At 40.4% G+C, this 13,301-nt stretch overlaps 2 protein-coding genes across 4 annotated transcripts in view; one reads left to right on the top strand and one right to left on the bottom strand.

Moving 5' to 3' along the window:
* The window catches only part of ZC2HC1A (zinc finger C2HC-type containing 1A), a 35,465-nt gene extending 30,253 nt beyond the window's left edge, over positions 1 to 5,212 (top strand). For both annotated transcript variants that reach the window (XM_016151486.2, XM_016151484.2), the window contains 2 exons: positions 1,390 to 1,497; positions 2,707 to 5,212. In XM_016151486.2, coding sequence (XP_016006972.1) covers positions 1,390 to 1,497; positions 2,707 to 2,872 — 274 coding nt within the window. In that variant the 3' untranslated portion in view covers positions 2,873 to 5,212. The remainder of the gene's footprint in view (positions 1 to 1,389; positions 1,498 to 2,706) is intronic.
* A 3,051-nt stretch (positions 5,213 to 8,263) lies between these two features.
* Positions 8,264 to 13,301, bottom strand: part of IL7 (interleukin 7) — a 32,550-nt gene continuing 27,512 nt past the window's right edge. For both annotated transcript variants that reach the window (XM_036232778.1, XM_036232779.1), the window contains exons 5-6: positions 11,336 to 11,389; positions 8,264 to 9,296 (exon numbers count right to left, since the gene is read on the bottom strand). In XM_036232778.1, the coding sequence (XP_036088671.1) occupies positions 9,177 to 9,296; positions 11,336 to 11,389 (174 nt within the window). In that variant the 3' untranslated portion in view covers positions 8,264 to 9,176. The remainder of the gene's footprint in view (positions 9,297 to 11,335; positions 11,390 to 13,301) is intronic.

Genomic DNA, 13,301 nt, shown 5'->3' with positions numbered 1-13,301 from the left:
TTTTCTAAATTCAAGTCGAAGTGCTCTGGCCATGTAACAGCTTTGCAAATTATTTAACTTCCCTGAAGATGCGTTTCTTCAACTTTAAAATGGGAATGTCTTCTGAGATTTTTGTGAAGATTAAACAAAGCCCAGTATATATAGCATTCGGCATCGTTTTTGGCAGGTAGCGGGCATTTAGAAATAGTAGGTGTTATATTACCTGCACATACTTTCAAGGTAGCTATTCAAAACATTGAGAAACTGCAAAGTTTTCTGTACAAGTAGAGAAGAAAGACTCTCAACCAAAGTCTAAGAACTTCGACCTAGAGGAATTTCCAAAGGCGTGCTGCTCGTTCATGAGGCACAACGTTGCTTGTCCCCGAAATGAGAAGATTTGAGTAAATCCGTGGAGGAGGAGCCAGCACTTCACTGGGCACCGACCCCCGGTCCCGCAGCGGCCTTCGATCTCGTCACCGCTCTGTGCCTCAGTTGCCTCATTCGTCCCGGGGAGTCGTTCTGCCTCCTGCATAGGGCTGACATGAGGGTTAAACGAGTTCGTGCGCAGGCGGTTAGAGGCCTGGCCGCACCCGGTGACAGAAACGTCAACGGCGGCAGGACAGTATTGTCAGTAGCCCTGTGTGGTGGCGATGGCGTTAGCAGCAGCAGCTCCGCTAAATGCTCACATGAATTGCAGTTCATGTCTCGCAACTCCCCGTAAGATAAATGGCGGTGGTCACGTTTCGTGCCTGAGGGGACCCGGGCTCAGGGGGGTGGACCGCCATCACAAAGCCCGTCAGGGGCAGTTGGATCTGATTCAGATCCATGAGAACCCAAAGCCTCGCTTTCACCGTTGTGCCTTCACACACCCTTCTGAGTTGTCTTTGATTCCAGAAGTTTCCCGAAGAGAATGTACTGATGAGCCAGCCGTGCCCTTCCACTACTGACAGCAGAGAGCCCCAGCTGTGTAGTTAGGGGAATTAAATCTTTATTTTCGTTGCCGTTTCTCAGAACAGACTCTCATAAATTGAATATAATCCTCTAACGTGACGAGCTAATTTTTTTTACTACATCTCATGTTTATAACATTATTTAAGTCATAGAGGTTTAATAAACTAAAAAACTTGAAGCTTTTCAGAATGATTAACTTACAGATTTTGTGTAAAGCATACATACATATTTTAATTGATCTTTGATACCATCTGGATAATGTTAGTAAACGCAAATGCTTTGGTTTACTTTGGTATTAACTGCTGTTGTTTTCAGATTCAAAATAATCATTTGGATTTTCATCTTTTGACTTTACCTATCTACAGCTTCTCATTCCTTTTCTAATCATGCAAATAAGCGATTGGGAAATGAATGATTAATATTCAACACTTTCTCATTACCACCCCTCCTCTCTTCTAGAGCTAACGTCAGACCTCGGAACTCCACACCACCTAGTCTGGCACGAAATCCTGGCTCGGGGGTTCTTACAAGCAAGAGAAAAACACACTCTGAGAGCTACTTGGCCAAGTACGTTTCGTTCTGATATTTTAATAAGCAGTAGCGAATGTATGTAGTTTTCCAAGAACTCTACACATGACCGTATACCAGGCTTTGATACAAAATCTGATTATTCTTTTGCCACATGATTCAATCTGGTTTTAAGTTGTATGCTAAAGAAATAATTGATACATGAATAATATTTTTTCTGTACCTCGTAGTTGTAATTATTGTTCTAAATTCTGCAGGGGAGTTAGTTTAGTTCTGCTGGACGCATTTGTGTCTTTGCTTTTAACTGCAACATGGTTATTTTTACCTCCACAAGTCGAACCGTCGACGCTAATCCACTGCTATTGCGATTTCCAGCAGGATTTTAATACGTTTACACCGCCCCGCTGAGGTTGTGATCATCCACATGCTTCCCTGTCTGACCTGTCACAGTATTTGTATAACTGTGACAGTCCCTCTGTTTTTAAGCATCTAATGAAATTGTCCCAGTTACAGATATTTATTTTTTATATCTATCCCGATTTATTCCAGGAAGTTTTAGGGCAAGGCACATGAATTTGTGATGTGCAGTGAGATACAATATATTTTTTTTAATGAAAAAATAGAAGAAGAAAAATGAGAATTAAAAGATAACGGTGAAAAGAGAGTGCAGTTAGTCACCAAGTGTCCTCGACAGTTTTAAGGCGAGGTACGTGAAGGTACTCGGCTCTCGGAAAAGTGAGGGGAGCTGCCAAGGGACAGAAATACGCCCCGGCCGAGGCTCCTCGCCACCGCTGGGGGGCTTGGGCATCCATGTCCCTGGGAGCGGAGTTGACTTCTTGGACTGATGCAAGGCGGAGCGTTAGAAACCCAGCCGGTGCCCCCCAAACCGCGCAGAGAGCCAGCAGCGAGGGGCCGGAAACTGGCAGGTGCCCCCCGCCCCGAAGGCACCGCACCGTAGGTCAGACAGCCGGGAGCCGGAGGATCCATTTAAAGACACTGTCTAGGGATCAGTACACAGCCAAATAGGACGATTGGCATCTCAGTGCTTATTAGAAGAGCTTCCTTTTTTAATGTGGACTAGAATATTAAAAAGGAGACCGAGCGAGCTTTTCCGCTTGCTGTGCTGCCGTTTTCCCCGGTACTGGGTGGAAAGCAACTGACGTGCCCTTCGCTCTCCCCGCCCCACCCCCGTTCCCTCCTCCCCCTCCTCCCCCTCCTCCCCCCTCCTTCCCCCTCTCACCCCCGCAGGCCAGACGGGGACTTCGGGTCATCACTCAACGGCGGAAACATGAAAGGCCTCGAAGGCAGCTCTTCGGGACACTTACCAAAGTTCTGCCACGAGTGCGGGACCAAGTACCCCGTGGACTGGGCCAAGTTCTGCTGTGAGTGCGGCGTCCGCAGAATGGTCCTGTGACGCAGCCCCGGGAGGGACAGCTAAGGCCGCGGCGGTGGCCCTTGCTGCTTCTAGCTCCCGCGCCGCCGCGAGCTATTTTGTGCTAAAATTGTTCAGAACACTTTTTTCAGCCGTTTTTGGAGCATAATCCTTTGGCCGTGTAACGTGCGTGTGTGTGTGTGTACATAGACTGTATATAGCAAACACCGACACCAGAACCGTGTCGCCGCGGGGCGCGGCACCCACCTGTCTCGGGATCGTTAACACAGGTGTTGCTTCCGCGCAGCCGTGGTAAAGCACATTAAGTGAACTTCTCCGAACCCGCAAACCCTAGTGCCCAGCCCTTCGTGCTTTAGGGTCAGTGTTACTTTGAGCAAAAAATCAGAACAAACACTTTTATTATTTGTGCCTATTTTCAGATAGTATATATCTTGGTAGATGGGATGCTCGGAATTTCGGAATGGAAGAGAATATTTTTAGTTACGATTAGTTACGTGAGGTCATTTTCATGTCCAGCTCTTCAACAATTTTTTAAATATTAAAAAAAACATACCCTAAGGTCTGTGTTACCCTTTACTTAGTGTATAATTAATTATATAGTTTAAATATCTTTACTTGTTATCTGAAGATGTAATTATGCAATTTCCTTGTCAGAGGCACAGGCTGAAAGTACAAATGTATCTCATTCTAGTTATAATGAATGATTTTTTTTTTTACCTCTGTTTGTATTATTTGAAAGTATATTCTTTTTACTTCCAACTGCATCTTCAAATTTCAATTTTTTCCTTCTTTTCTATAACCTCATGTGTAGAATAGTTTTAATTTACTAGTTCATTTTTTGCAAAGCTTGAAAATATAATTATTTAATATAAGATATAAAAATTTCCTTCAAAACCTTTCATGTTTATTTCTGTGTATCTGAATGTAGAATAAAGTATTTTATCAGATTTTAAAACAAGCAATCTTACCTAATAATAATTTTGATAAATAATCATTACTGCAGGGCATGGAGGTAAAAGTATTCGAATTTTAGTCCTTTGAAGTATGGTCAGATGTAGTTAAGCGTACATTAAGAGAATATCTGACTTCTGCTACTCGTATTTTCTTTTTGGTTTTTAATGTTGAAACACCATTTATGTCACAATAAAAAGCCACTGAAAATGCCTTGCTTTAATGCATACCTGACTTATTATGTACTTAAACATTCACAACAGTTTAATTATACTCTCTCTTTAGCTTTGGCTAAAACACAGATTTTAATCATTGTCACACTCAGTATAACGTAATATTTAGTAGTAAATCTTATTGCTTGTGCAGCCATATTCAGTGACTCAGTAGTCATTTCTGTCGAATCATCACACCTAACAGCTTCGACCACATTATAAAGGTACGAGCAGGTCTGTTACAGGCAATTTCTAGCTGGTTGTTTGTGATTCTGATCAACTGCAAGGATCAACATAGAAATTTGTGGCTTATATTTTCTTTGAAATTAATTTATGCTTATACTTTATAATTTTATTCATTTGTTTTATTTTTTCATTTAGGCAAGAGATAGAAACTTAATGGTAATGGGAATTGTTCTTTTGTTTACATTGCAGTTTCTATCCTGACTTTTTATTAATCTTTTTTCTGGTGGTTTTTATTCAGTCATATTGGTCAAAAGAAAAAACAGGAGTCTATCAACTAGAATAAGCTATAATAAATTTAGGAGGATAATGTACAATTAGTATTCCACTTCAATAATTTATGTTCTGTCCTAATTGTTATAAATCACATGAAGAACTTTTGTTTTACTGTTTCCTTTTACATATTTTTTAAGATCACGTAATTTTTTGTCTGCTCAAGGAAAAGGTAGATAAATGAGCTTAAAGAAAGCGGCACGTGTTTGATTCTCACTGAATTTTATAGTAGCAAACGAATGTTATAATGCACTACATGGAAAATGAATTGATAGAAAATCATCCAATTCGAGAACACAGAGATTATTATAAATAGTAAGTAGGTGAAATGTATTCATGAATTATGAAACATGTTATGACAATGTATTTAAATGCATTTTTTATATTACTTGCGTATATTCTCACATTGATTTGTTGTGCAATAGTTCAAATTTTAAGAAATTTTCCAAAATCTATGCATCATTTATTTTTATTTATTTTCACAAGTATTTGCCAGTGTGGTAGAATTTTTAAAAGATTGTAACATAAATTAAAATGTAAAAACTGCTTATATATTATTCTGAAAGTTAAGCTAGGAAAAAGTAAGGTTATTATGACTGCTGTTGTCTTGTTCACTCTGTTTTTTTATTACAAAAAATGTTTTCCTTTTTGAACCCATTCAATAAAGACATGAAACAAAAAAGTGCTAGTTGGTTTTCATTGATGTCTTTTAACCAGACATAGTAGATAGGAACACAGATAAATATAAAGAAAATATTCGAAGTCAAAATACAGATTTTTTAAATAAGAGAGTATCTTTTTATTGACTTTTTGTGCCATCAGCTGTTCAAGAAATAATTACTTTTTTATTTGTTTTTGATCTCAAAGTATTATAAATGTTTTGTCACTAGAGTCTTAAGGCATAGGAACATTCTCTTCATAGCCAGTAAAATTTAGCAATTGAAAACGTTAGTGAATTCCAGGTCTATAAGAAACATGGATGTTTCTAATTAGATATACAGTTTAATGACAAAAAGTATTTTTGCTGAACACATTGATTTAGACAGAAGTTATCTCGTGAAAATATGGTAAGATTAGACATGTTTAACTTGTGCTCAATTTTCCTTAGGCTAGAGGTGAACACTGCCATGAGACACAGTCAGCAGAGCCCTCGTATCTATTTACACTGCAGGTACATGTGTTTTACACAGTAAGTATATTTTGAGTACTAAGATAGGATGATTTTTCCAACTGACTATATTATCAAATAGAGCAGTAGAGGATCATTAGAACAAAGTTTATGATAACCACACTCATTTTTAGTCTCATTTAAAATTTTTTCAGTTAAATATTGTCAGAATACTCATATACCATCCGGCTTGGCTTACATGTGAATTGCTTTCTTACCACTAGGGGGCGTTTTTGGACAATATTTTCACTGTCTTATTTTAAAGCCCTCTCAGAGATATAGGCATGATTTTTTTATTTTATTTATTTATTTTTTTTTTTGGAGAACGTTATTACAGAGATTTATAAGAGGTAGTTTTTTGTTGTGATTTTAATAACCCATATACTGATTTCTTAGGAACCTAGTCTAGCTCATTTTGGGCACCAGCGTTCTTGTAATTGATAGAAATAGCGAATGTTTACCTCTATAATTTGTTACCAGAATTATATACCTCACATATTACTCATGCATATTACCAAATACTCCTGTTCTATGGCCTTACTATTTCACCTTAGTTGTACGTCGGATAATCTTTAAGATAAGGATTTTCGTTTTCAACCATCCAGCCTAGCTTAACATATGAGAAGGACATCTATTCAAACAAAAGTTAAGTGGTTAGATCAACTAAGGTAAGATGCACAAAGCAAAAGCTTTCTACTTATTGACATTTAAAATATGCTTTATATGGCTTTGATTCCCTGAAGTGCTGAGAATCCAGAGAAATAAGAGGTGATTAAGATGCTGCCTTAAAATGGATATAATTTATTTGGAGAAGCTGGTATGTAAACAGATGATTACAGCGTAGGACAGAAAGAAAGATTTCTTTTAATAGAACTTTATTTTAAAGGAACCTATAAAATGCTGTAGAGGTGTCGAAAATGGCGCTTCTTTCTTATCACAAGCCCTACGGCTGACCGTTTTCTACTTCCTATTTGTCTTCTCCATCTCGGTGCTTAGGAGGGAGGCTGACAGATGAGTGACGCCTGCTCTGCCGTCCATGGGGGACAGGCAAGTGGCCGTGGCAAGGGGGTCTGCGCGGTGTGGCCCGTCGGCGCTGTGAGACGCGGCTGCTTCCACTGTCTCGATGGCCGAGCAAAAGCGGCGTCAGGTAAGTGGCCGTGAATCCCACTGTTCCTCGCCGCACCTTCCCTGTCCCCTGTCTGCCCAAGGACCTCGGTTTCTGTGCCTCCGTTGACTTTCTCAGGATGCACTGGGTCTACCGCGTTGCAGGTCGTGCTGAGTGGTGGTGAGTGCGCTCCGGGAAATGCTGATTTTATTCAGCAAATCAGCAAACTTAAATTACAATAAAACTGAAAACGGCTTTGGGGCATTAAGACGAATGACCTAATCCACTGACGGTAGAAACAGAAATGGATGATACCTTTTTCAAAAGTTGGCCGCGTTTATTTTAAAAGCCTTTGGAATATTCGTGCCTAATAACCCAGTGATTTTATTTGTAAGATGTGCTTCTTGAGGGACTGATCACATGTATGGAAAAATATCTGTGCAGAGCACACATAGTAGCGCTATCATGGGTCTCAGGTCCCTTCTTGATTTTATGTTCAGTGAAAGATCAGATCGTGGCACCGTATTCAAATTCATGCCTTAAAAAATCCTGCTGGATCACTAGCCGTTAGGGAAATACAAATTAAAACTACAGTGAGGTATTTCCTCGTGCCTGTTAATGGCCATCATCAAAAAGATGTGGTAACAAGTGCTGGTGAGGACGTGGACAGAAGGGACCCCTCGTGCACTGTCGGCGGGACTGTAAGCTGGGCCGGCCACTGTCGGAAACGGCGTGGAGGATCCTTAGAAAATTAAAAACAACTACCTCACGATCCAGCAATACCACTTCTAGGCATACATTCAACGGAAAAAATAAAAAGCACTAATTCAAAAAGATGTGTTCACCCTCATGCTCATAGCAGCATTATTTACAATAGCCAAGACATGGAAGCAATTGTCCATTGATGGATAAGTGGATAAGGTTGTGGTATATATATACAACGGAATATTACTCTGCCACGAAAAATGGGGATACATTTGTGACAACACAGATGGACCCTGAAGGCATTATGCTAAGTGAAATAAGATAGAGAAAGCGAAATACTGTATGATCTCATCTGTGGAATCTAAAAAAAAAAAAAAAAAAACGGACTGGTCACTAGACACGGGGGTAGGAGAGGTGGGGGTTGGTGGAAGATGTTCTAAGGGTATAAACTTCAGTTATAAGATAAATAAGTCCTGGGCACGTGACATGCAACATGGCTCCTGCCAGCACTGCTGTGTGATGCACAGGGAAGCTGTTCAGAGCAAATCCATTAAGTCCTCATCGCAAGGAGAAAGTTTTTTTTCCTTTTTTCTTTTTATTATGAGAAGGTGGATGTGCACTTAACCTAATGTGGTAATCATTTCATAATATATGTGAATCAAACCATCATGCTGTATGCCTTAAACGATACAGTGACATATGTCGATTATGTCCCAATAAATCTAGGGGAAAAAAAAAAACCCTGTTGAGATGTGTTAAGTGAATCTGACAATGTTAATATATAGGTTGTTTATTATCAAAGGAGAAACATTATCCAAAGTAAGCAATTTGTCTGTAATACTGTATGAAAATATTTTTATATACAGATATAGTGTCAGAATTAAATATACACATTCCATTCATTAAAAGGCCAATATATATTATTCTCTTAAAAATATACTTCCCGAATTGCAAACTCATTTAGACTAGTTTTATTATACAGACATGAGAGAAGAAACTCAGTACTACGGTTCAGCATCCTTAGAACAGGTGACTTTTGTGAAATGATTCTTTATGTTCATTTAAAAATATTTGCTATGCCATTGGAGGCACCATGCTACACATTCATGGTTCATTGTATCTTCTGATACCTCTCTGTGGACTCCTTAATGCCGCAGCTTTAAGATGTCGGATTCTTGTTCACCTGGGTATTACCCACATCTCACTGTTAACTGTGAAACATTTCCAGCACAGAAGGCAATTTCCAGTCTCATTGCAGTGTACTCTTGCAGAGTAGGCCAGAAAATTATTTCGATAATAAAGCAATGTTAATTTTTAATCCTTGGACCCTTTATATACTTCACAGATTTTATGTCTCCTCCCGGAATTCCTTAACAGGTTTAAAAAGTGTTATTGCAGCTAATACCTTACATTGTCTTATAAAGCTGACACCAGCAGATACATATCCGTGTCCACGTGAAACGGTCCGTGGACAGTCCGGTTTCCATCGCTCGTGCCCCTCTTCTAAGTACCACAGTATTTATTTCTCAATCGCTCTCATCCGTTCTTACCAGGATACACTCAGAAAACTTCTAGGAGGCATTCCACTCCCAAAACTTGTGTGAGCAGGTAGATTCTTGAAGAAAACACCCAGAGTTCACGTGTTCTTAGATCATCCCTCCGTGGCTTTCAGTGCTCTTTAGTGCCATGCAGAATTTTATTCCAACAGGTTTGTATCTTTCCTAGTAGTATCTTTAGGAAACACATTTCATCAAGTTTTTTCTGTTCCTTTAAAGATTTTTTCTCTTCCTACAGAAATATACATATAAAAAAAGTTTTAGGCTCACATTTTTATAAAAGTACACATTTTAAAATAGTCAACCTTTCATTACCATCCTGTTCATTTATAATGAAATTTTGATGTAATGGAAAAGAGAACCTTGCGTGATATTTTCAAACGAGGACTTCTAACGATAGTTGATAATTGATGTATAGGAACTTCATGGGCATTGTGGTTTAAGATTTAAAATTCATTATAGAGCTATGTCAGGTGGTTCACTGCTGCAAGAGCAGACATAAAAGTGCTGTTTAAACTTTTGTGAGAAAGATATTTATAGATTACTCAATTAAGTTTTTTAATATGAAAAAAAATGTATCTTTCATAGAAGCAATAGATAACACTGAAACTATCCAGAGTATTTTGGCAAAGATGGTTAATAAGGATCCACCTGACTTCGTTGTGCCTCAGAGGCCACCCCAACAGTCTGGTCATCACTAGAGTGTGGAGGACACCTGCCCTAGAAGCTAGTTTTCAGTTCCTGACAAGAATCTTAAAAAGTGATACCCGTACAGCCTATGGAGTGGAATGGATTCCAAACAGGGAACAGACATGGGGTACAGCTCTGCATAGACTCAGTTATAGTCCTCTGAGCCCCTGGGAAAAGTAGGGCGAGTATGGGGCGGGGTCATTCTTCGTTCAGACGACCAGTTATTGGCCAGGTGTGGCGCTCTGTGCTTTCCATGCATTGTTTCCTTTCCTCTACTTGACCTTACGAAATGGATGGCTTTGCCTCTTTTCACAGAAGAGGACACGGAGCTGCAAAACAGATAAGCTGCCACGGCCACGTGTCAAGTGAGTACGGTGACTGTGCCGTGAGCTCGTCTGTCCTATTTTTAGTTTAGTCACAAGTTTGGACCTCTCTCAGTTATACATTTAGTAACGCTAACACATAGCTTTTACGTAATCCATTAAAAGAGCAGACAACAAATTTCAAAGATAAATATAAAGGAGAATTTCTCATATTTTTTTTTAACCAGGGTCTCAGGACATAGGTAAAAAGTGCCCATCGAGGTTATGTCACTAAACAGATTTTAAATATATAAATGTGAAAATTAATGACTTTTCTCTGAGACCAAGATTGAACATTCATTAAAAAGACGAAAGCGAAGAACTGTGCTTTCACCTCTGGGAGCAAAGGTGTTACCCGCCTTTTTAAAACTGTCCGGATTTTCTTAGGCAGAGGCCCTCGGTGTAGTTACATGACTCGTGCTCGCTCTAACTCCTCCGCCTCAGGTGGAGTTCCTAGGTTTCCCGAGTCCCGGGGTGTGTGAACTCGCCCTGCTTCTTGCTCTAAGAGGAGTAAGGCGTGTCCACGGCCCCACGTGTCTCCTGGTCGGACGACACTGTGACAATAAGGGAAACGTGAAGGAAGACCCCGCACTCTCGCGGGCCAGGTGTGTTCATTTTTACACGCCCCTTCCTAATTAATGTTTACATCATTTTAATGTTCGATCGAATTTAGATGGACTGTTTTACATTCATAAATATAGTCTATATTGCTGTATAATTGTGTACAACAATATCTAATAGTATATATGAACGTAAATATAGAATAGTCATGTACTGTTACACATGATACATAATATGCAGTATATATAGTATATATATATACGGGTTCCTGTTTTTAATTTGCATTTCTTTACTACCTAACAAAGATGGCTTTTTTCCTTCATATGCTTATTTGATAGTTCATTTTCTTCTATATAGATTGTTCATGTCTTTTGCCTATTACCTAGCGATGTTTCAATTTTGTTGCTTTTTAAAAAAATCAGTGCTCTGATATATCCCCTAGCTGCTTTTATTTTAAAACAGTGTTGTTGTTGTTTTTTTTAAAAAAAAAGCAGTTTAAAGGGATCTAATTTCTAAGGAATACCACCTTACTCTTTTTGTTAACGTTATAATGAGTATTTTCAAAACCAACTATAAGAAAGAAAATTCAAAGAGAAACATTAGGAATGAAGTTGAGTAAAAAGCTGATAGAGAAAGAATATTATACAGTAATTCTCACCATATTCTTAGTGGGTTGGGCTTCACCCAAGGAAGGTTGTTTTTTTTCTTTTTCCTTAAAAACAAAGTTACATTTACAACATTGATTATTAATTTTTATCACTCCTTTCATTAATATAACTTAATTTGCATATTACTCTCAGCTCATCTGATCTATTTAAGGATTTACTTTAGACAATCGATTCTTGGTACGGCAGAATACTAATTCCGTGTAGAAAGGGAATACAGGAACACCTCGCTTTATTGCGCTTCGCTTTATAAAACACTTCACAGATCCTGCGATTTGTAATAAAATGCGGCACTGCGTTGAGCACCCACGGTTCTCCAGCGTTTGTCCACGTCGAAGCTCCGTGTCACATTTTGGTAACTCTGTCAATATTTCCAGTTTCCCACTGCTGTTCTATCTTTACGGTGACATGTGCCCAGTGACCTGTGATGTTACTATCGTAGTGGTTTCGGGGTGCCACAGCTGCACTCGTACGAGACAGTGAGCGTGACCGGTAAGCGTGGCGCTGTCGACTGCCCCCCAGACAGCACCCCCAGCCCTCTCCCCTTCGTGGGTCTCCCCAGGTAACTGCCCTGCGGCTGCCTCTGTGTGTTCACTGGCAGGTGGAGGAGTCGTGTCTCCCGTTAAGTCAAAAGCTAGAAACGACTAAGCTTGGCGAGGAGACGTGTGGCAAGCCGAGACGGGCCGAGCGCTAGGCCTCCTGCGCCCGACAGCCCGACTGCGGATGCGAAGGGAACGTTCTCGAAGGAAACCGAGAGTGCCACCCCAGTGAACACGTGAGTGACAAGAGAGTGAAATGACCTCATAGCCGACGTGGAGGGTGTTGTCGCGGTCGGGGCGGAAGCTCAGACCAGCCCCACGCGCCCTTAGCCAAAGCCCGACCCGGAGCGAGGCCCTGGCTCTCTCCAGCCCTGCGCAGGCCGGGAGGCGAGGCCGCCGCAGGAGCGAAGCCGGGAGCCGGCCCTCTTGCTAGCAGCTGACGCAGCGGGTGGCGTTAAGTTGAAGCCAGTGCTCAGTGACCATCAGGAAAATCCTAGGGCCCTTGAGAATTATGCTCGACCTTCTCTGCCCTCTGAATGGGGCCGCAACACCTGGAGGACGCACATCTGTTAACGCCACGGTTAACTGGGTGTTTTAAGCCCACTGCTGAGACCCGCTGCTCAGGAAAAAAAAAAGACTCCTTTTAAAATATTATTGCTCGTCAACAGAGCACCTGGTCGCCCAAGAGCCTTGACGGAGGTGACAGTGGGGTACATGAAAGTCGTTCTCATGCTTGCGAACACAGCGTCCATTCTGCAGGCCACGGGTCAAGGAGGAACTTCAACTCGCAAGTCAAATTTGTTTAAGAAATTCATTTCAGAAGGCCATAGCTGCGTAGACAGTGATGCTTTTTGGACATGCTATTGCATACTCATTGGACTACAGTATTGTGTAACCATAACTTATTTGCACTAGGAAACCAAAATAGACACGAGCCTCGCCTTATTGTGACCTTCACTCTATATTTTGGTGGTCTGGAACCCAACCCGCAATATCTGTGAGGTAAGCCCGGATCAGGGAAGATAAAGAAGCAAGAGTCAGTCTTCTTGCAGACCCTGGACCTGTAAGTCTGCAGGTATGCCCAGCACTGCGTTAATGTCTGTGCAGTATGACAAACTAGTAGAGAAAGGTATTGGAACAGGGACAAAACTAGAATTTTAGTCAATATGAAAATTAAGTCATCATTAAATTGTTAAATCCTGACCATAAATTGTATTACGCTTTACCCGTCAGAAGCCAAATGAAATAAACAGCAGTAAAAGCCCGTGACGCTCCTGGCACGTGAAGAAAATGCCTCACCATCTTTAGCATCCTACCCAGGCATTTCAAGAAAAAGGTGGACTGCATCAGGTTAGTTAATTTTATAACATAATTTTATTTAATTTCAAGAATAAATTACCTGTGTTTTCTTTCTCTACAG

Source organism: Rousettus aegyptiacus, unplaced genomic scaffold (genome assembly GCF_014176215.1).
Source record: "Rousettus aegyptiacus isolate mRouAeg1 unplaced genomic scaffold, mRouAeg1.p scaffold_m13_p_15, whole genome shotgun sequence".
NCBI classification, from domain to species: Eukaryota; Metazoa; Chordata; class Mammalia; order Chiroptera; family Pteropodidae; genus Rousettus; species Rousettus aegyptiacus.
The sequence above is the reverse complement of the archived record's forward strand: the minus strand, read 5'-3'. Positions and strand labels throughout refer to the sequence as shown.